Source organism: Copadichromis virginalis, linkage group LG18, assembly GCF_057382275.1.
Source record: "Copadichromis virginalis isolate Kocher_CV1m ecotype Utaka linkage group LG18, C_Virginalis_male_GT1.1, whole genome shotgun sequence".
NCBI lineage: Eukaryota > Metazoa > Chordata > Actinopteri > Cichliformes > Cichlidae > Copadichromis > Copadichromis virginalis.
Window position 1 is genome coordinate 17,438,759 of NC_140635.1, and position 20,784 is coordinate 17,459,542.

Sequence of the window (20,784 nt, forward strand, 5' to 3'; positions counted from 1 at the left end):
TCTCACTTGTTGTGGGAGAGGAGAGTGCATCCCGAACACAGGGGCCTTTCACCAACCATTGTTTGGAGCAGAGGAGTCTTTAAACAGCACGCCTCCAGTTAAGCCCTCTCAGTGTGGGTTTGACATGTCAGAACATGAGCGGAGACATCCAAACTGCCTCAGTTTTTAAGTGCAGGAAACTCAATGCAGGTCACGGCTCTCTGGGGCGATCTCCGATAAGGCTGCCGCCCCATTTTATTACAGTTCCTGTTTCTTGTTATTGAAAGGTCAACCAGCGGTAATGCTCAAAAATAGCAATTACATGAACCCATCTTAAGGTGCCAGTCTTTCAGGCTTTGTTAACAGCTCACCCAAAATCAAACTTTCTGTATGTTCCTCTGGGCTGCATTGCTATTTATCTGACTAGATTGTGAGTCATTTATACTGGCTGTAGTAATATCTGCTTTCTCTTGAATATAATGGAACTCAACGCAGCTTTTTTTGTTGTACTTAAAGTGCCAACAAATATGTTTTTGTCAAACGTGGTATCATGACCTTGTTACTAGAATGGTCCGGCACTTTCATATAGGAACTATTTTCTTTCTACTGTCTCATCACAGCCCATCTAATGTTTACATCCTGTTACTGTATCATTAGCACAAGCCTGCCATCATGGGTACATAGATGCTTTCGTCAGTACAGTAATATAATTAGCAAGTAGTTCCTAGATTGTCCTTTTAATGAAGAACTGGTTATTAGTGAAATAAAGCAGAATGAATAAAGAATAATATTTGATAAATGAAGCCCCCAAAAAACATGATTTTCAGATTTTAAACAAGGAGTATTTTAAACTCAACCCAACTAACGTGTAGCCATGAAGGGAAATTTTGGGTCATCGCAGGTCAATGCAGAAATTGTGTTGTTGGCCACTGACAATCGCTTCCTCTCTGGAGCACCGCATTGACTACCGGAAAATAGCACCACTTATTCTTTCACAGACAATAATAACAACAAAAGGAAGCAATAGAAAATGAGTGCCTTTCACTAAAATAATATTGAAATCAAGAACACAACAAAGAAACAGCATCATGGTGAAGATGCCTGAAATTTGCCATCCCGAAAGAGATAAAGTGGAACCGAACTGTTCCCCCACTAAAAGAAAAACCCCTAATTAAATCCATGTGGTCAGCATTACGTCATTCTTTAAATATGACCATCCCCATATCGCTGTGTCCCAGAATGCCTATGGAAACAAGGGAGCCCCGGGACTCGCGATGCCTACAGAGGACACCAGTGTCTTTGTCTCTGTGAGGGTAAAACTGTTGGCAGCATGTTTGTCAGGTCTTTCACTTCGCTGCTCACGTCTGCTCAGATAAAAATGACCACTCAGTCTGAGGGTAGCGAAGCACAAGCGAAGCCCCAACTTATTCCATGAGAAAAGAAAATCTAATGTGAGCAGCAAGTCCGTGCGTATGCACATGCATGCATGCGTGCCAATGTGCAGTGAATCTGAAGTGGTTTTTTGGGGAACGAGAGAGGACAACCTTGAGATCTAAACTTCCACTCTTACTCTGACCAACTTTCCAACCATACTTTCCTTCCGTCATGAATTACAGAGTGAGAATTTAGCTAGCAATTAGTGTTTCTACTCTGATGATTCACCAACTGACATTCCCTGTCTGGCTACTTTTATCATGCATGTCATGACAAAGACGGTCCTGCAGCATCTTCTTTCTGTAGCTCTACAAAAAAAAAAAAAAAAAAGAAAGAAATTACAGAAAAAAACAAGCATAAGAGCTCTTACTTTTCTTCTGCTGAGCTCCCAAGCACAAGCCAGTCATTTCCATCAAATTAGGTAAGTGACAAACACAGTCACCAGAGAACAAGGGGAAAATCTTTACCCCGAGCTCGTCTAATGCAACCTGGATGGTCTGGCCTACTTAAAGCTCCCAGAGCCTTGTGTTGTCTGCAGAAAGGCATTGATCACTTCCCCTTAAAATAAATTGGACATCCCAATTCACATTTAACATGAGATTTGCAAATTGGGTTTTCAAGAAGCCTTGCAGTGGAATGCCCAGGCTGACGGACTCAGTTTGTCAAATTAAGAAGGGAATGTGCCAGAGGTTATCGTTGCAGCTACAAAAAGGAATAATAAAAAAAGAACAAAAACCAAAGGAATCAGTCATGCATGAATGAAACTGAAAGCAAAGTTAGAGAAGATCCACAAATTGCAGCTTTTTTGGCAAATGGTTGGTAGACCTCTTGGTGAAACAGCAGGATCCTGCTTCAAATGAGCCACAGTTCTGAAAAACACAATGTACTGGAGCTGAGATTTGCAGTGGCAGCTGCTCATATACAAGTTACATTCAGTTATTAACAGATTTCCCTCTGCTCCTAACCAGACTGTCTGCGATTCAGTGGTTTTTCAATATCTTGCCGTCTCCCTATGTGTCCTGCTGCAGCTGAGAGGGCATTATCGCTGTGTCACTGTTTATTCAACTTCCCCTGAAAGTGTATTTATCTTGAACATAGCTACCTGCTGGGGACTCAACTACACCTGCTGATATGAACGCCAAAAACAAAAGCATTTTTTTCTAATTATTTTTCCCTCTGCAGGTTTTAAAGTAAGGCCCACTCCATCTGAAAGGTAAAGCACATACAGGAAGGAGGCAAAGCGAAAGGGAAACAAAGGGAATTCCATCCTCATGAATATATTTTGTGTCAGATTTAAGATAAATGAGTCTGGATTTCACCTTCGTGGGGGGGATTTTCTTCTCTAAAAGGTAACTCCAAAAAATACCCATCACTGAGTGTTTTCCTGTCTGCAAGCTACATTGACAGGTTAGAGTACAGGTTACTGTAGAGTTCTATCTGCAGCACCACTGCAGTATTTCAACCTCTGCTACACATGTGCACCGCTGACCACCTACACTGCTTCTCCGACTCTAAGGACCCCAGAGACCACACCCCACTCCCCATTTCAGCACACAGTTCACTGGCCACTCCTGGATCCAACAGGATGGCTTTGTTTACTCGACAGGTGGGGGTGGGGACACCTCAAACTCTTCCCCCTGTTAAACTCCCTTCCTCCACCCAAACGTCATACACACACTCAAGTACAGCCTGAGTGTATGCAAGCGTTCAGTCACAGAAGAGTTGGGCTTCGGCTTTTCTGGATTTAATTTACTTTAAGACCAACAGTTAGGCAGGTAGCAACAAGCGCAGAGTCCCGCCCAGGGCATTGAACACCCAGCTTAACTGAAGCTGATCGGCACACCTACATTCCTGAAGCTTGACTGACTGACTGACTGCAGTGGAAGAAATGGACAAATACCACTTGACTCTGGAAAACAAATCAATAGGTATCCTTGGTAACGTGTCATGGGAGAATACAAACAGACAAGAGATTAACAAGTCTGACCTCAGCCCCTTCATGAGTCTCAATTTAACATGAAAATTAAAACAAAAGAAATGTTTTGCTGGTTCAAAAGTTGCGAATATATACATGACATGTGCAACTTGACATCGGGGGAAGTTATTAGGTTGTCACAGACGACTAATTAGGTCTCTTTGAAAAGGTGTGAAATTGGAGCTTGACGCACAAAACGCAGCAAATCACAGCCATTAATTCAGATAGTTACAAATATTTGCCTCTCTGCCTGCTCTTCCAGGCAACTGGACAAACACACTTCACTGTCAGAGTTAACCTTTAAACACAGCGCTTAAGTCGTTTGCTCCTCTCCCCATCATTACAGTATGTAAGCCCTCTTAATTTAGCATTGCGAGACTGCCAAATGCATCCCCATTACAGCCACTAACTGCTTTAATGCTACTTCTTTAAGCTGCGTCTCTGAGAGACCAATAAGCAGGCCTGGGTCAGGATAACACAGAGATAGCACGGGGACTGTGTTATGCCACAGCCGCCCCTCTGTAAAACAAACTGTTATCATGTGTTCTTTGCAGTCACTGGTGATTTCACGTCACCTACTTTTTGACTGAACTACAAAAACCTCAAAGAAGGCAAAGTAATTGCTGTGCATGTGCACACGAACTGAGGTTCACACATGAAAAACACTGGAGAAATAAAATACCCGAAATAGAAATTCCAAAAGGACTCTTTGGACTTTTTTTGAATGCCATCCAAACTCACAATTCCCCCACATGTTTTTCATTTGCTTGGCCTAAAAAAAGTGCACTTCCTTATTTCTATCGAGCTGTAACTTTCTGTGCAGTGAGCAAGAGGGGGTATATAAAATGGAGCACTGAGCTGAGAAATAAATCAGCAGTCTTGCAGGTCTTACCTTGACCTTTGTGGGAGTCAATGCCTGCCAGAGTCTCTATGGTGACAGGCTGTGACTTATTATTCCCAGTCTGGGGATATTGACCACTGTCTTTGCTTTGGGACTGCTGAATTTCACTTTTGCCACTGCTTGGCTGGTCTTTCCTCCTGAAACGGTTTGCTATGAGCTGCCATATACTTTGTTCTTCCTGAACTGGTTTGGAAGTCAGTTTTGGTGGATGGAGAGGTACCTCCATTACCTTGACCTTCCCCCTGCTGTGATACTGAATGTACTGCATGCCTCCATCTTCCGTCTGATCACTGGAAGTTGAAATCTTTCTTCCTGTGAGGTACGAGAAGGGTTGAGGAGGCATCGTTGCCTCTTCAGCAGTACTTTTAGTCTGAGAGTACTCCTTTGACTCTACCCCAGGACCCAAATCCCTAGGACGAGTCCTCCTGATTCGCAGACTAAGACTCCGTCTTAAAGAGCTCAGTGTACTTCTTGAAGTATCAGATTTGTTGTTTTTGGGGGAAATTTTAGCATCTTTGTCATTTTGCTTTTCCTTGTTCTTCTCTTGAGAGGTTTTGCCAAACAGTTTCCGTCGTAAGCCTCCTTTGAAAAATCCCTCTCCTTCGCCACCTCTGTGGCTGCCACTCCTCTCGCTGTTTATCTCATCATCAGAGCCCCTCTTTTTTAGTTCCAGTACTGTCATACTGACGGGCCTGGGCTTCCAGCTCCTCTGGCGGACCCTAAGGTTCACCTCCGCAGGGCCTGATGGCCGTTGAGCCACAACAGGATTGAGGCCATCCACTGCTCTTAGCTCAGCCTTCCTGCTCCTGTGCTGGTGGCTGTCTAAACTTCCTGTCCATTTGCAGGATTCCTGGGCTTGGGGCTCTGGCAGAACTGCGACTGCGCCTGGAAGCATGCAAACGCTCCTGGGCCTTAGCAGCCGTCGTTCTTGTTCGGGCTGACGATCTCTTTGGACCTTGACCGGACCGTCATACATGCTCATCGTCCTTCTGCCGAGCAGGGCTTCATCCTGATGTGACCTTCGTAGCAGGGCCCAAGGCAGAGACCTTCTTCCTGGTGCACTGTCATGATTCCCATGAACAAGTCCTTTAGCCTGGATGGTGGCAGAGCACGATGTTGAGCTCTGAATGAGCTGCTCCTTGGCGTCTGGTTGAGCTGTTAGCAGTAAGGAGTTTCCTGTGTATTTTGAAGGTGGTTTAAAAAACTTGTCTGTCTTCATTTTTCCCGCAATCACCTCCTCCAACTCCTCCTCATCCTCCTCCACCACTACCTCCTCTCTATGCCTCCCGGCGCTACTGAGGGAGAGCCACCTGCTGAGCTCGTGCTGTGCCTTGCCCAACCTCGGGCTTTTCTCCATTTGGACTATACAAGTCATTTCTCCATTTGGCTGACAATTCCCAACCAGGGTGTGAGTGACCTGGCCCATTTCCAGCTCTGACACCGGTGCATCTGTATGTGTTTCTTTCAAGATTACAGAGACTTGGTATACAGTTATCTCCTGCTGCTGCTGTTCTATAGCTGTACTCCTTGGGGTCACATCCACGTTCCCACTGCTAAGGAAAAGCATCACACTTCATTCAGACGGATTCACACAATCATCCTCATTAACACACTGAAACCAGTGTGTTACATTCTGCCAGAGAGTTGAGATTCAGCTCATGAAGTCCTTCATTTGAAGACTAAATTCCTCTGCCAGGTATAATCTTTCACCTTTGACATGAGGAAAGAAAAAAAAAAAACAACTTCAAACAAGTTAGTTCAAAGCCTCGCTGCCACCTGCATCCTCTGGCTCCTTTCCTCAGCAGAATCAAACAGGCATTTAGATGGTAGCTGCTTTTTGCTCCGCTCTATTCTACCTGTCTCGAGCAAGTAGATGCACAGAAGAAAAACAAAACTTTAACTGCTGATTTTGCAACAAAGGCATATCTGTAACAGACACAAAAGTTACAGCTCAAAAAAACTGAATCATCCTTCTTCTTTGGCAAGTTGCAAACTGCGAGCAATCCCTGTTGTTGGCGGTGCAGAGAAACCCCTTAATCTCTGAGCTCTTGCCATGTAGAGCATGAGGGAGTGTGTCTCTGTTTGAACTTTCAGCTGCCTTCCAACCCCCGGGACACATGGAAAACAAGGAGTGGATCCCAAGGACACTGAACACGCCCTCATGATTTCACCAGAGTTGCTAACAGCCCCCGGAGGTATAAACAGACAAAAGTGAACACACAGGATCGAGATAAGACTCTGCTGATTACACACTGATATATACAGACTACAAGCCACAAGAAACAGCCATAAGTGGGCATTTTATTTGGATTGACCAATGGTAGAAGAAAAGAATAAACTATAAACTTTCTCGTATTTATTTAGACACTTGACTGATTCACCTAAACACATCAGCTTTGGGGATACGCTGCTTAGGTTTTAAACACTTTTACGGGGACGCAGAAGTCAAAATGTCTCCCTCGCTCCAGGATCTATGAGAATACTAATGCAGCACAGCCACGGAGTAACATGGGAGTACCCACACAACCACACACCAACCTTCCAGTGGCTCCCACTATACAGCCTACACTCAATGGGAGAGCTTAACTTAATTCCAAGATTGGCTGACAGCTATTTTTGTTGAGGAACTTGTTCTTTTTAAAGCACTAATGGTTACCATGGCAGAAAGCAGTACATTGGACATTATGTAAAATGGCATTCTCTGAATCTAAACATAATTACACATTCACTGCGTGGGCAGTCCTGCATCTAACTTCATTGAGAAAATTAGCACATTGAGCTACTGAGAATGCTGGCATTCGATTAAATGCAGAGAATAAAAAGACTGAGCAGCCTTACGTGGCCTATTCAATCTTCTGGTGCATTAGTGCAGCGTAATGGGCAGAGCTCATTTAGACAGCCATGCACCACAAAGAATCAAGGCAGATTTTACCCCCACAACTCTGCAGCACCCAGTGTGGTTAAGACTGGAACACTGCCCCTTTGTGGTCAACAAGAGAAAGCACACTGGAAGGGAAAATGTTCACTGGGCATGTACTGTTATCGGCTGGATAACCATTCAAAGCTGGTGTGATTTGCCTGGACAAAAAACATATATCTAAAACAGATGCATAATCAGAAGTTAACAACACTGCTTATGAGGAAAGAAGAATAACAACAACAACAACAACAAGTGGCCATTCCTTGAGTGCATCACTGTGGGGAAACCAGAATAACCGGGAGGCAGAAAGTTACAGCCCAACTGCTGCAGTTTGTGCCAAACGCTAAATCTCAACAGCATTTGACTTGAACTGATTTTGTTTTTTCGTAACGTCTCCCTAAAGTCCTCCAATTGCTATTGCCGTTGTGTGCCATCTACAGTACGTGTGATATTCCTGATATTTGAAGTGTTTCTTGGCACATTTCTTTCTCCCTTATGTCTCTTTATCAACTGACTCAGCGGTGTTAGAATGAAAACAATCAAAAGCATTTTAGATATTGTTACAGGAAACTCTAACCAAGCGCGTGCACCGTCAGAAAAATCTGAAGTGAGCAAGTACAGCAGCAAAGTTGAATCCCATATCAGGCTGTCAGAGGTTGTAATTTCGGCCTTTACCTGTGTCTAGGAAGCAGGGGTTTGAAAGGATGTGGGTCTCATCGTCGAGTAAACGGTCCTTTTCACTCCACTGGATCTCGTGCCGGTCTCGAGTTTGCTTGCGACTCCCGAAGCACATCAACATATTCTAGCTATAACCTCAGAGGCACTTTTCCGTGATATAACCAAAAAGAAACAAAGATATTTAGGTGCCTGAATCCACGTTCAGATTATTGATCATCTTTGATTCATTGCGCCACTCCTGGGTTTTTATCTTCCTTTGCTTCTTTCAGACATTTCTGTTGACATCTGCAGCTCAGTTAGTCCCCAGTTTTTTTCTGTCCAGCATAGAAACCAAAAAAAAACTATTTTGTCATTTCTGGCACGCACTCCATGCCAGCCTGATATTGTGGTAACAAGCAGAAGCCGGAGCGGCTAATGGACAGTCCGAGGAGGCGGCCCAGAAAGGCCATGTGGTATCGCTCCCTTTGAGTCCTTTCCTTAATGCAGGTGTTGGTTAGCAGGGTCCTACATAGGAAGTCCTGATAGGATTAAAGTTAATGCACTATCCTGTTGTCTTTGTTGTGGTCCGGTCCAAAGGAAACCTGTGCTGCGGTAAATCCTGGCATTTCAAAGTGCTGACCAGGTAACAGAGCCTCTCTTGTGTTTAACCCTGTCCTGCAGCTAAATATTTCTCCGTCTTGAAACTGTATCTTGATGGAAGGTGGAGGGAAAACCTTTTCTGAAAAACTGGATTGGCATGTTCTGAGGTTTCAGAATTACCCTCTGCGTCTGTATCTCCCTGTGTGTATGTGTACACATCTGCCTGATTGTAAGCGGAGGTCATACTGTGTGTGTTGGCCGTTTATCTCATTTCTGTGCGTCACCTTGTCAAACACAGGCGTAGCTGTTTTGCCAACACCCCGACCTGAGTTTCTCTTTCAATTTTTCTTAGGCTACATTCCTTAGTCGTTCAGCAACAGAAAGGTACGCTCTGTACTTTTGCAAGACAATTTTCTCGCCATGCGATTATTATCTCACCTATAAGCTACGTTTGGAATCTTTCTTTGTCAGGTTAACATCCCAAAAAACCCCTTTGGTACTTTTCCAGCATCCCATAAGACGACATTATATTTTAAATGTGTCACAAATACAGCGTGCACATCATCTCTACAGTACTTTCATTTTTGTTATTATGGCGGCATCAGAATTTAATTCAAAGCAGGCATCATTATAAAATTTGACTGCCTGTTGGGGTTTTCGCCTTCACTTTCTAATCGAATTCAATCAAGGCTTTTGCCAGTCAGCAGTATTTCTCTTCATATTAGATCATTTGACACAATATACCACATTTCCAGTGGGGGGCAGTCACGTCGCTAAGGAATTGCATCCTAATTATAACATTATATCAGTTACATTAAAATAACAAAGTATTTCATAACACAAAGAAAACTTTCAAAACTAAGAAGCTTCACTCAGACTGGTCTCTGTGGCCCTGTAAGCCCGGGGTAACTAAGAGGCTGAATTGGGAAGGCCTTTTTTTTTTTTTTTTACAGCAACATCACTTATCTGGAAGACTCAAGCAGTTTTGGGGCTTGTGATGATGTCTGGATAACCATTAGCTGGAAACACACACAGACTCACACACACATAACGGAAATGTCTCAACAGCAGACATAGCAGACAGTCAGAACTAGTGTGTTTATATAAGACGCAGACACTATGTGCGACAAACACTGGTGCTGTCTAGCAGATTGCATGATGCATTCAAGCCACATGAGTAAAGCTTACTAATTCCTCGTCAGTATTAGAACATGAGTCAGTGTGAGGAAGACGGCCGCGTACATATGTAAACTCCTTGGCGGAGACGGTTTGCTTCCTCCGGCAAACAGGGTGACAGGAAGAGAGACTGAAGGCGGCCTCCCGACTTATTATAATTAGCACTCGGCAGGTAGCAGGCTGTAGCCCAACTCTTCTCGAATATGGTTTTTTGCTGACCTCATTCACACATCAGCACAGCTCAAGCCTCAGGCATCCGGTATTCTCCAGCATTACGTATGACGGGAGAAAGGAGAAAAAGAAAAAAAACTCCAGTGTTGTTTGCTTTCTAAAAAACACAAATACATTTATTCAGAACTTTTCAAACTGAGCTCTGTGTGACAAATTGGTGGCAAAGTTTGCCACAGTGACTAACAAGCTTTAATGAGAACAGAAATGTTCATGACTTTTCATAGGTGTTGATGTCACGCTTTAAATATAGCCTCGTGTGAACATGTGAATGTAATATATTGCTCAGGAAGCGCAGCATGGAGAAACAGGAGAAAATTACTCAGAGCTATCAGAAATACCCCTTGATTGAAGAGATGTTTGCCCTCACTGGAGAGAGTCAGGTACTGTGATTATCATCATCATCATCATCATCATCACAGACGAAACACAGGAGCTCGGAATTGCTAATTGACCTCATGCAAGACTGCCTGAGGCTCTAATAACAAAGGAATCCTGGTGGCATCTTCTGGATTTCCAAAAAATGCAAGAAAAAGTGCTGTGCTCTTTTGATAGAGAAAAGGGAGAAGGTTGGGGTGTAGTTTGGGTTAATACAAAAAACAATTCTCAGAGCACTCGTCAGAATAACGCCATCACCGGACACTTTATTAGGTACACCTCACAAATAGGGAGGACTCCTGTTTTGCCTTCAGAACTGCTTTAATTCTTCATGGCATAAATCCTGGAAACACTCGTCAGACATTCTGATCATATCAACATGATAGCTTCCCACAGTTGCTTCAGATTTGTCAGTTGTACATCCCTAAGATGCTCCATTGGCTTGAGATCTGATGTCTGTGGAGGCCATTTGAGTACATCGAACTCATCGTTATGTTTAAGAAACTTGTTTGAGATCATTCGAGTTTTGTGACACTGCGTGTTATCCTGACCAGAAGCAGCCATGAGAAAATGGGTACACTGTGGTCATAAAGGGATGGACATGATCAGCAACAATACTCAGGTAGACTGTGGTGGTGAAAAGATGCTCATTTGGTACTAAGGGGCCAAAAGTGCACCAGGAGAATATCCCCACACCATTACACCACCAGCCTGAACCATTGATACAAAGCAGGATGGATCCATGCTTTCATGCTATTTAATTCTGACCCCACCATCTGAATGACACAATGAGATCCATCAGGCCAAACAACAAATTTGTAATCTGTCATTTTCCAATTTTGGTGAGCTCATGTAAACTGCTGCCTCGGTTTCCTATTCTTTGCTGACAGAAGTGGAACCCGTGTGGCTTCCTTCAAGATCTTAGTGATAACTGTATTCAAATCAGCTTAGCTGAAGCTTTAGCATTTAAACGTAACGTGCTGCCAGTTGACCTGGTTCAGAAAAAAGAAAAAAAAGACTGAACATGGCAAGACTGGTTGGAACAGTTTCCAAGCGACCACTTGTTTTAAAAAATATAAGGCTGAACAAGGATTTATTAAAACATGGGAAACTTAAGGTTGATAACACCAATTTTAATCTTTAATAAAATTGGATGATTGCATTTTAAACTATGTAGCTCCTTAAGCGTATACACAGGGCAGACAAAGCATGTAAACCTGAACTGAACTCTGTGCCTGTAAGGTGAATCTTCTGTAATATTACAGAAGCAGAAACCAGAAATCAGTACATAGTGACTGAAGTCAATTGTCTTTAAATTCCCTGGCTGACTCTCAAGTAAACCAACCCGTTTAAAATCTGGGCTTTACCTCAGTGATCATGAAAACAAGATTTTAGCTGGCAAGAATGTGTCAGTAAAAACAAGCAATTTTGTTGGTTTTAACCTGGAGCTTTAGGTGGAGATGAGAAATGAGAACAGGTTCCAAATTGCCCAATCCTTCAAAATTATGTCCTTCCAAGCTTATCAGCTCCGTTAATCATCACTGGCATGATTTCCAGACAGTTGCATATTGCAAAATAATGATGCCAAACTCATAGCAGTCAGTTTTCACACAGCTGCACGTCTTTCTTTCTACTGTTTCCACGCTGTATTTAGATCTAGAGATAATAACAGTTGTGCTAACACTAAAAAACCCCTCTGTAGACCCAATTTTGCTCTACACAGACCAGGAGTCAGTAGGGCAACTGGGGGAGAAAATGGGAACTATATCAGTAACATCTCACATATATAACCTTTACTGGCTATGCAAAACTCACTACTATATGAGATTTACAGAGCAATCAAATAATCTGGAAAGCAATCAGGAGATAATACAGCCTTGAGATCACAGGAATCAGTATCCAGGGAAGGTATGGGGGGATTTATTCAAGCATGAGTGAAAATGAAAACCAGTAATCATAGTGTAACTGTTATTTTTAAGATTGCTTCGGTGCATGCTCTCACATTCTTTTAATGCAACAGATCTTTTTAATACAGAAGTATTTCCTGACTGATTATGCCACTCTTGCACAAGGACAAGTAAGCGAAACCGAAAAATTAAATGAAAAAAAATCTGTCCCTCGAATTAATTATTGCCTTAACAGTCTTAAGGGGGAATTATTCTGGAGTGTGAATATTCAGGTCTCTGTGTGGCACATTCAGCACTCGGTGGCTTCCCTCAAAAACCACAAATAAGATCTGCAAATCCTCAACAAACATCTGCAGAACATCTAATAAAACCTACACAGAAACACAGGTGAATACTGCATACAGCTCAGGACTAAAACAACGTGTTCCTCCCCTAAAAAAATATTGTGCAACAGTATTTATTCCCAAGCAAGAATCAGCCACGGACACAATGTAAACAAACAGTTTGAGAGGGATATAAGCCGATCTGTGCACGTAAAAACACACAAACCTCCGGGCACAAGAAAAAAAACATATATATATATATATATGCAAACAAGCGCTTCGCCCAGGTGATTACACAGTGCTGCTAATTACACAATGACCTGCCAATTTTGAAAAAGACATAAATTTACCAGACCACTTTCACCCCACCACTCCTCTTTTCCCCACATCGATGCTGAATTAATATCTGCAAATGAATTAAGTCAAGAGAATCACACACAGAAGGGGCTACAGACAGCAAGGAAAGTTTATGATAATTATGCTTGCAGTAGTGGTATTGAGCGTGGGTGGAGAGCTTTTTAAAATTCAGCTGCACTAGCGACGAGCATACGTCACCATTGCTCCACTGCAGAGAAAATGATAGGTTCGAGGACGTCTGTGGGAGGCTGTGAAAAAATTCCAGACGCTTCTGTCTCTAAAATTCAGGTTTTGAGAGCGAGCGCTTGTGCGTTTGTATAGCGTGTGTGTGAGAGAACGACGGAGACAGAGAATGCAACAAGATTGAATGGGGGAGAGAGGGACAGTGACAAGAGTGTGTATTAGTTGCGTAACCTAAGCTGTATAAGCCCTAATTAAAATGTTTGACATCCAAGCTGCTCACTGCTAATTTTCTTGTTCCCTTTGACAGAAAATAAAACAGTACCAGGGATCAGTGTTTGTTTGCTGTGTGTTTATGTTTTGTATCTGCAAGTGTACTGTATGTGCATGGGGGCATGAATAGGCGGGAGACTTGACTTTTTGAGTTTCGTGTCATGTAATCATCACAGCCGCCCCTGCCAGCTAACATACTACTGGCCATGTGATGCCACAGGGAGTAATTCACTGTGCAGAAAAGATGAGGTTTGCACACTTGGCAGAAGAGAATGAAACAAGTGCGTGCAGGAAAGGTCAGCCTGGAATTCACTAACTGGGCATGAGCAGGGAAACACGGAGGCAACATACTGGTTTGCAGAAGATGACAAAATGACCACTAAGAAGACGTAGGAGGAAGCTGTAGAGAGATGCACATTTTTTGTTGTTTTTTGTTGTTTTGTTTTGTTTTTTACAGGCAGATCTGTGTGGGCTGGTGGCTCCCAGTCCTCCTCCTCTCCACATTAGTTTGCAAACCCCCGCTTACTTCTGGTATCATCTTTTCATACTTGCCTTCGAACTTGCTTTTATCTAATAGCTTTGATGTGCTATTGCACATATTGTGTAATCTTTATTGAAATGTGCAAGCAGCAGCAATATAAGCATTATTTGGAGTGTTATTACATAAAGGCGATCCTCAATTATCTTTTTTGCGAAGCTGATAAGAGATATGCTCGCTTTTAGTGAATTAATCCACTCAAAATAGCGAGCCGCGATGGCTAGGATGTGCAATAATTCGCTGACATCTGTGTGAGCTAAACTGTTGCTTAATAAAAAAGAGGTCAGAGGTAGGGCACGGTTTGTGAGAAGCAATTTAAACAGAAAGAAATCCTTTTAATCAAGCTGTGTGGTCTTTTTTTTAAACTTGGAGTTGGACTATATTTGGATCATCACTGGATCATCTTTTCCCTCAGTTTTTTTTTTCTTTTTCTACTAGCAGCAAAATGTAATTTGTCATGCACCATCTGGCTTTCAGCTTCATTCTTGTATCTCACTGGCATCCTGTTGCAGCAACCCTGCAGTTGGAAAAATAAATGGAGCAGCCAATCGCAGCTGTCATCTTGCTAAAGCACAGTAAAGCAACTCGAAACTATTAGGAGACTTTTACTTTAGTTCCGATTGCAATATAACTGTTTTCTTTATCTTTCCATCTTCACAAGCTAGTAATTGTGCAAAATACGTAAGTGGGCCATATTTCTTTCTGCTGCGTTACCACAGAATCTACAGTATATTGTCTGATTCTGTCGAGTCTTTTCACTCCTTTTCAAGGTTTTTCTTCCTGTGCTGTTCCAAAAAGAGGGCCAAGAATAGCGACACATTCGGGCACAAGCTCCCATGTAATTTCCCACGCCTTTTGTCTCCGTTCCTGTGCCGCCCATGCATGCTGAAACAATAAGCTGGGAGCTTCGTTATGAAGCTGACAACAGCGCCTTTAAAAAACATAATTAATTAAAAAAAAAAACAACAACAACCAAGAAGTCAGGAGGGATACAATCATACCTACAAGTGACCCGTCCTCATGCACGCCTGTGAAGCAGCTAATAGGGGCATTTATTTGTTTTGAATTGAGTTCATGAACCCCAGGTTTGCAAAATAAAAGCTGCATGTGAATAGATTCGGTGCTGCTGGCTTACAGCATACAGTTACGCAATTTGTTTTCAACAGATAACGGCTCCAGAATTCTGACGCACCGTCGATTTCTGCATTCAGTGTGGGATTAATTGTTGTTATGTTCGCCTAACTAGCATATCTGTGACTGATGAGAATCTCATATCTTCAGCCTGTGGAAAAGCCATGGGAGACAAACTTCTACAGGTGACTGAAAATTAATTCCCACTCCAGCGGCTCCAGTTTAATGGCACTCAGTCGAGTGAACGCCATTGTAACATGCTTACTAACATCCATCAAAGGCAGATTGTGGGTTTTCCAGAAAACATTCACTTACAATATCTAGATATAAAAAAACCCACCAAACTGACAGATAACGACTCCCATTCTGCAACTTCCACAGGCCCGGCGTCTCTCCAAGGCATCAAAAGTGGCACTTTAGCATGAAATTTAATAACCTGAAAGTCATTTACAGTAAACGTTTTGAACCTCTATCAGAAATGACAGACATTCAGTATTCTGGAGGAGAGCGCGTCCTCACCCAGACAGCCAGACACAGAGGCTTAGTTCCAGCTCAGCTGCTATCTACAGGGGCTGAATGACAAAGAAGTTGAGGACACCAGTGAAAACATCTGTATCGTACTTGGTGAAGTTTCGTGACAGCTCTATTAGTGCAAGTCAATATGGAGCTGTGCATCTCCTTGTGACATTTTTAGGTCCCCTTAACATAATGGCCTATCATCCTGTCCCCGACAGGTACACTGAAGGAGGAAACACTTCGCTGTGCTATTTGCTTCTGTCCAGCATGGTGTGGGCACGAGCAGCAGGCCGAAATGAATCACAAAACCTGACCTGATTAGACTTGACATGGAGACACTGAGTAATGGTGCCCAAACAGTGTTTCCTGCAATTTGGCTCTCCAAAAAACTGAGGCCTGCTGGAGGGCTTTTGTTACAATGTAAGCCAAATCTGAAAATGGCAGGAGAGTAATGGACTAGCTAGGACACGCACAACGGCTTTGCTTAATCACGGAAACAACGGTAATATGTCGCACACACATAAGCTCAGCACTTTCCCCCCCGTTTGTCAACTTCTGACGGTTCTCATGACCGCAGAGAGCTCGATGCGAAGCTTCTGTGCCTCCATCTGATATTTTACCGCAGCGCCTTTGTCGGGTATTGACACAGACGAGGTGGAACAAAAACACGTAAAAGCTTGAACGAGAGACCTTTTAAAAATCACCGTCAAATCAGCGAAACAGAAAGTGCACAGAAGCAGCACTGATCAGTTTTTTTATTACTTTGATTTTTTTGGGGGGGGATTTTCTTTTTAAGAGGGGCAAAAGGCTTGTGAGATATCATGTGAACAGACCTGCGGGCAAAATATAAAATGTACTTGGAATTTATATTAACTGATCACACTTCTTCGGGCTTACATCCAAACCACAGATTGGATTCTTTAAAATGCTGACAAGTGGTCTTTATTAGACATGGGGGACTTCTCTCTTCTGGATGTGTCACAATCTAGTCAGTTTAATGGAGGAACATACTGTAGCTGCTGTACCAAAGAGATTAATTTAATAACTTCTGCACTTCTGTGGAGAGTGTCCAGGCAGACAGCTGCCACAGAAGTACAGTTGAGACCTTGAAACATCCATGGGAATGATGCAGTCATCATCTCTCCGCTTTCACTGCTGAGACGTCAACATCGTGTTCTTCGCCAAGCCAGACTGCTACTGACGTTAGGCGTAGCCTGCCCTAATATCAGTAACTGAGCCATTTGCTGAAAATTTTAGCGCCCTCTCACCTGTAACAAATTATTAAAAGCCAAGAAAATTGCATCTAAATTGCAATAATTGGCCATTTAATGAGCAAGAGTGAACAATGTTGCACTTGAGATGCCGATCTAACCCGTTTTAAACATTTCATTTTCCAGAGTCCTCTTGAATCCATTTAACAGAAAGCACCTTGTATGCAGAGCATGTACAGTGTGCATTATTATTCAACACTATGGCCTCATTGAGATTTGAAGTGTCATAACCTCCTACACCTCCAATCCATGCTAACTTTTCAGCAATTCATTTTTTTTCCTTGCCACTAAGGTTTAATGTGTTTCGATATGATAAACACACTGCCACACATACACACTCCACACGCACGCCACATCTTCCTTTCTGTACTCCAAAGTGAAATAAGCAGGCTAATGAGCTGTGAATTTTAGGTTTAGGCTACAGGAACACAATCCTCAGCAGCAGAAATGACACAAGAATGTGATCTCCTTCTGGTTCTTCTCCACCTCCTCCTCCTCTCTCCTTCTGCATCTCTTCATCCTTAACTCAGTCCTATCCGCCCACAATCCTCCATCCCCCTCTTGTGCTTGCTGAACACTGCATCAGCAGAGTCCCTAGCAGAAGGGAGACCTGTTCTTTAACTGGACCATTACAAATACCTGCTACCTCAAACCCTCCAAGATGCATCAGCCTCATCCGCACTTCTGGGAAGATGCAGCTCTTTAATGCGATTCTCTGTTATGCAATCCTGCGTGATAAATAACTGCAGACACTCTGAGATTAATGAAATTCAGGGGAAGCCCCCCCACACCACCCCACACACACACAGCCTGATCTCCAGTATTAGCAGAAGATGACGGCTCTGCTATTTTTACTCAGGCATCTCCATAGGTAGTTTCTGAGGTCACATGGCGGCCCACCCCTAGGAGAAGCACACTGCTGCAGTGCACTATTTCTGGGCTCCCAGCAGGAAGAATCAGGTATGAGAGAAACCTGCTGAAAGGTGCCATAGCACACCACTGTTTCAGGGCCGATGATGGAAAGCTACCACATGGTGCAAAAAAATAACAGAGATCCCAAGCCTCATTCCCTTCCTGTCTTACCTCTGCAGCAACAAAGGCAGTTTAAACAGTTGGGAGTCAAGGTCAGTGCTTGGGGATCAAAAGGTAAAGGCGCGTGAAGCCTGCTGTCGCTTTTCTCTGATAGGCCCTTTTGTCTGTACTGAGTCTGAACCGACTGCCTGGTCACTGCTGGTGCATGCCAATGAGATGAGCACAGCCGCAGTGTCAGGTTTTGCGCCTCTTCAGAGTGACAGCTGCAGGATGGCTGGCATATCGCTCGCTTTTGCCTCATCTACAGTTTTGTTGTAAAGACACAGGGCTGGTAACGTTCAGAGAGCTGGTGAAGCTGGTCAGGAATAACAATAGAAAAGGAGAGAAGGCAGCGAACTACTGAGTAGATGTGTATTGTGACAGATATAAAAAACAGTGTGGTTTACTGTTAAATGCTAACCATTACTTCAGTCATATGCTATGCTTTTTGGGGGGGGGTTGTCACTGACTTCCTGTCCCTTTGGCTTGTGGCCACTTAAAAAGAAGGTATGGCTAATTGCAAAACCTTGTGACCAGTTGCTGTGTAGCAGTTGTGACCAGCTCAACAACTGTTTGTCCCCATGCTGCCAATCACATCTGAGCCTAAAATTGTGGCCTAAAATTAAGTTAAAAACTTAATTAAGTTAAAAACTTAATTTTAGGCCACGATTCTTGTATAAGATATATGCTTGTACAAGTTTTCGAATAGAAAGCCTTGATTGTTTGAGTCAGTAACAGATTCTGTGACCCACTGTGGATAAATTGAGTGCAAAAAGTCTGTTTCTTTCTTTCAGGCAAATTCCTGTCAAAGATATAAGCAAACTAAAAAGCATGCAGTCTTGGAATTTAGGACATTTGAGGAAATGATGCAACAGGAAAGAAAACATACTCAAAATTAAATGAGCTCCACTGAAATTATTATAAGCTACAACACAAAAAACTGGGTTTCCCAAGGAGTGTGTAACAAACAAGTCCACATCCTTTGATGTTCTTCCTTTGTGTTGGTATGTAGTCAGGCACGCTGACGCAGACTACCTAATGGAAAGAGCGCCATCAAACAGATGATTAAAGCACCTGAAAGCCAATAAAACTGCTGACGCTCTAATAGAAAACAAGCTGAAAGCGTGCATTTTCATATCAGTTGTGGCAAGTGAATGAGAAGAACGATGGTTTCCATTAACTGATGTGCATTTCATTGATGATCGGTAGGAACCACGCGGCCCTCAGCGTATTTCATCATTATCCAACCTCCCAGTGAACATCTACATGCATGCATGCAGGTGACATCACTGCTTTCATCTTGCACTGCCATCGGGTGATTATCTCCACGCTGCTGCTGTCAAAATGAATGATTATTTTAGTGATGGTCATTTTTATGTGCTACACCAAGGCACGGGGTGATCAGAGAGATTTAAAATTGATTTTATTGTTATGCATAAATTCAAGAAGTGATGATCTTGTGGGTTCACAGCGGCCGATATGAGTTTTCTCATGAATCACCCTGACACAGTCCGCTGCAGTCGCAAATTAAATTCCATCTATTCAAAGAATTATCTTGGTGTCCGGCGTGGAAATTATAAAAAACAAAGATACACAGTGCAATTAACGTAAATGAAAATCAGAATGGTGCGTATATGTGTGTGTGTTTGTGTGTGTGTGTGTGTGTGTGTGTGTGAGGGAATCAGCAGCACAGAAAATATTTACATGAACCAAGAAACTGTATATGGCGTCGATCTCTATGGCGCTCGAATGGCAAATCATCATCATCCTGTGTAAACTGTCTAAGGAGGTAAATACATGTTTGCACATGAAATACTTGACAGATAAGCAGCTGCTCTCGGGATTCAGTCTCATTTGTGCTGGCTTTCACTTTCTCTGTGCTAAGTAGACTTTGCTTTCAAAGCACACACTGAAAAAGTCATGACACACGCACATTCGGCATGAAACAAACACCATAGAGAATGCATTACTTGCACAGAGGCCGTACTTGCCGGCATCCTGTGGGGCACTGACCGCAAATAAACTCTCTTGACTATTCCGAAGTCTATTCTATTAATAAAAATATGTGGGAGAAGCGCTGCTAATTATCCTCTTTACATATAAACAGCTGCTCAGTGCACTGTAATCCTATCGGTGTGTCCATATCTCCTAATGGTCCGGCAATGACTCATGCTAGAACACATCTACGGCTTATCCATCTATCAAAGTATTCATGAACCTCACTTTACTTGCATGTCAGGCGCCTTTATACATGTTAGGACTCGGATACTCTGACTTATTTTATGCCTTATCATCAGAGGAGACGGTCACATGATTCAGAGCTGCTGTGAAGACCATCAGCGGTGCAATGCCGTGAATGCTGTGAAGATGTAATGATGTTTTAATTGATTTCTTCACTCTGTCTGTCCCTATATGCCTTCTGACTTCTCAATGAGCATCTCAGCCATCAAAATGCAGGGCGTCTTGAGGCAAAGTCAGCACAGTCATTTAAAGCTCCTGTCATAAATGCTGAATTACCAGAGAAAATGGCTGAAAAACTTCCGGATCCGGAAAATTCCAGATTCCAGAATATTAAAAGGTTGGAAAAGGATGTTCCCATTCATTCAACCAACCAAACCTACATGGTAAAAAAGGCAATTTAGCCAGACGAGTGATAAAGGGAATTATTGTAACAGACTCTTCTTTTTTTTTCTTTTTTCTTTTTTTTTTTTGAGGAGGGTACTCCATCGCCTGCTAGATCCAGAGATAATAACCCGAACACAATAATGCCTTTGCACTGCGTCTGGAGAAGGGACAGCTGTAGAGTAAATAAATGGCTAATCTGACTTTAGCCAACGACTGAGCGCAGTCTTGACACAATAAACGAAAGAGATTGATGTCAATCCCAGCATAAGCTCTGCCCACTTAGTGCAGGGCACAACACAACAGACACCCTCATTTTCTGCAAACCCCCCACCCCGGTGCTGGTG

The 20,784-nt window shown here is 42.9% G+C and overlaps 1 protein-coding gene and 1 long non-coding RNA gene across 2 annotated transcripts in view; one reads left to right on the forward strand and one right to left on the reverse strand.

The window, feature by feature from the left end:
* The window catches only part of agap3 (ArfGAP with GTPase domain, ankyrin repeat and PH domain 3), a 73,079-nt gene extending 66,882 nt beyond the window's left edge, over positions 1-6,197 (reverse strand). Inside the window, exon 1 of the mRNA XM_085439988.1 lies at positions 4,281-6,197. Within this exon, the coding sequence (XP_085296114.1) occupies positions 4,281-5,856 (1,576 nt within the window). The 5' untranslated portion in view covers positions 5,857-6,197. The remainder of the gene's footprint in view (positions 1-4,280) is intronic.
* LOC146687613 (uncharacterized) overlaps positions 1-20,784 on the forward strand; it is a 37,059-nt gene that overhangs the window by 6,870 nt on the left and 9,405 nt on the right. The gene's annotated exons all lie outside the window — the stretch shown is intronic.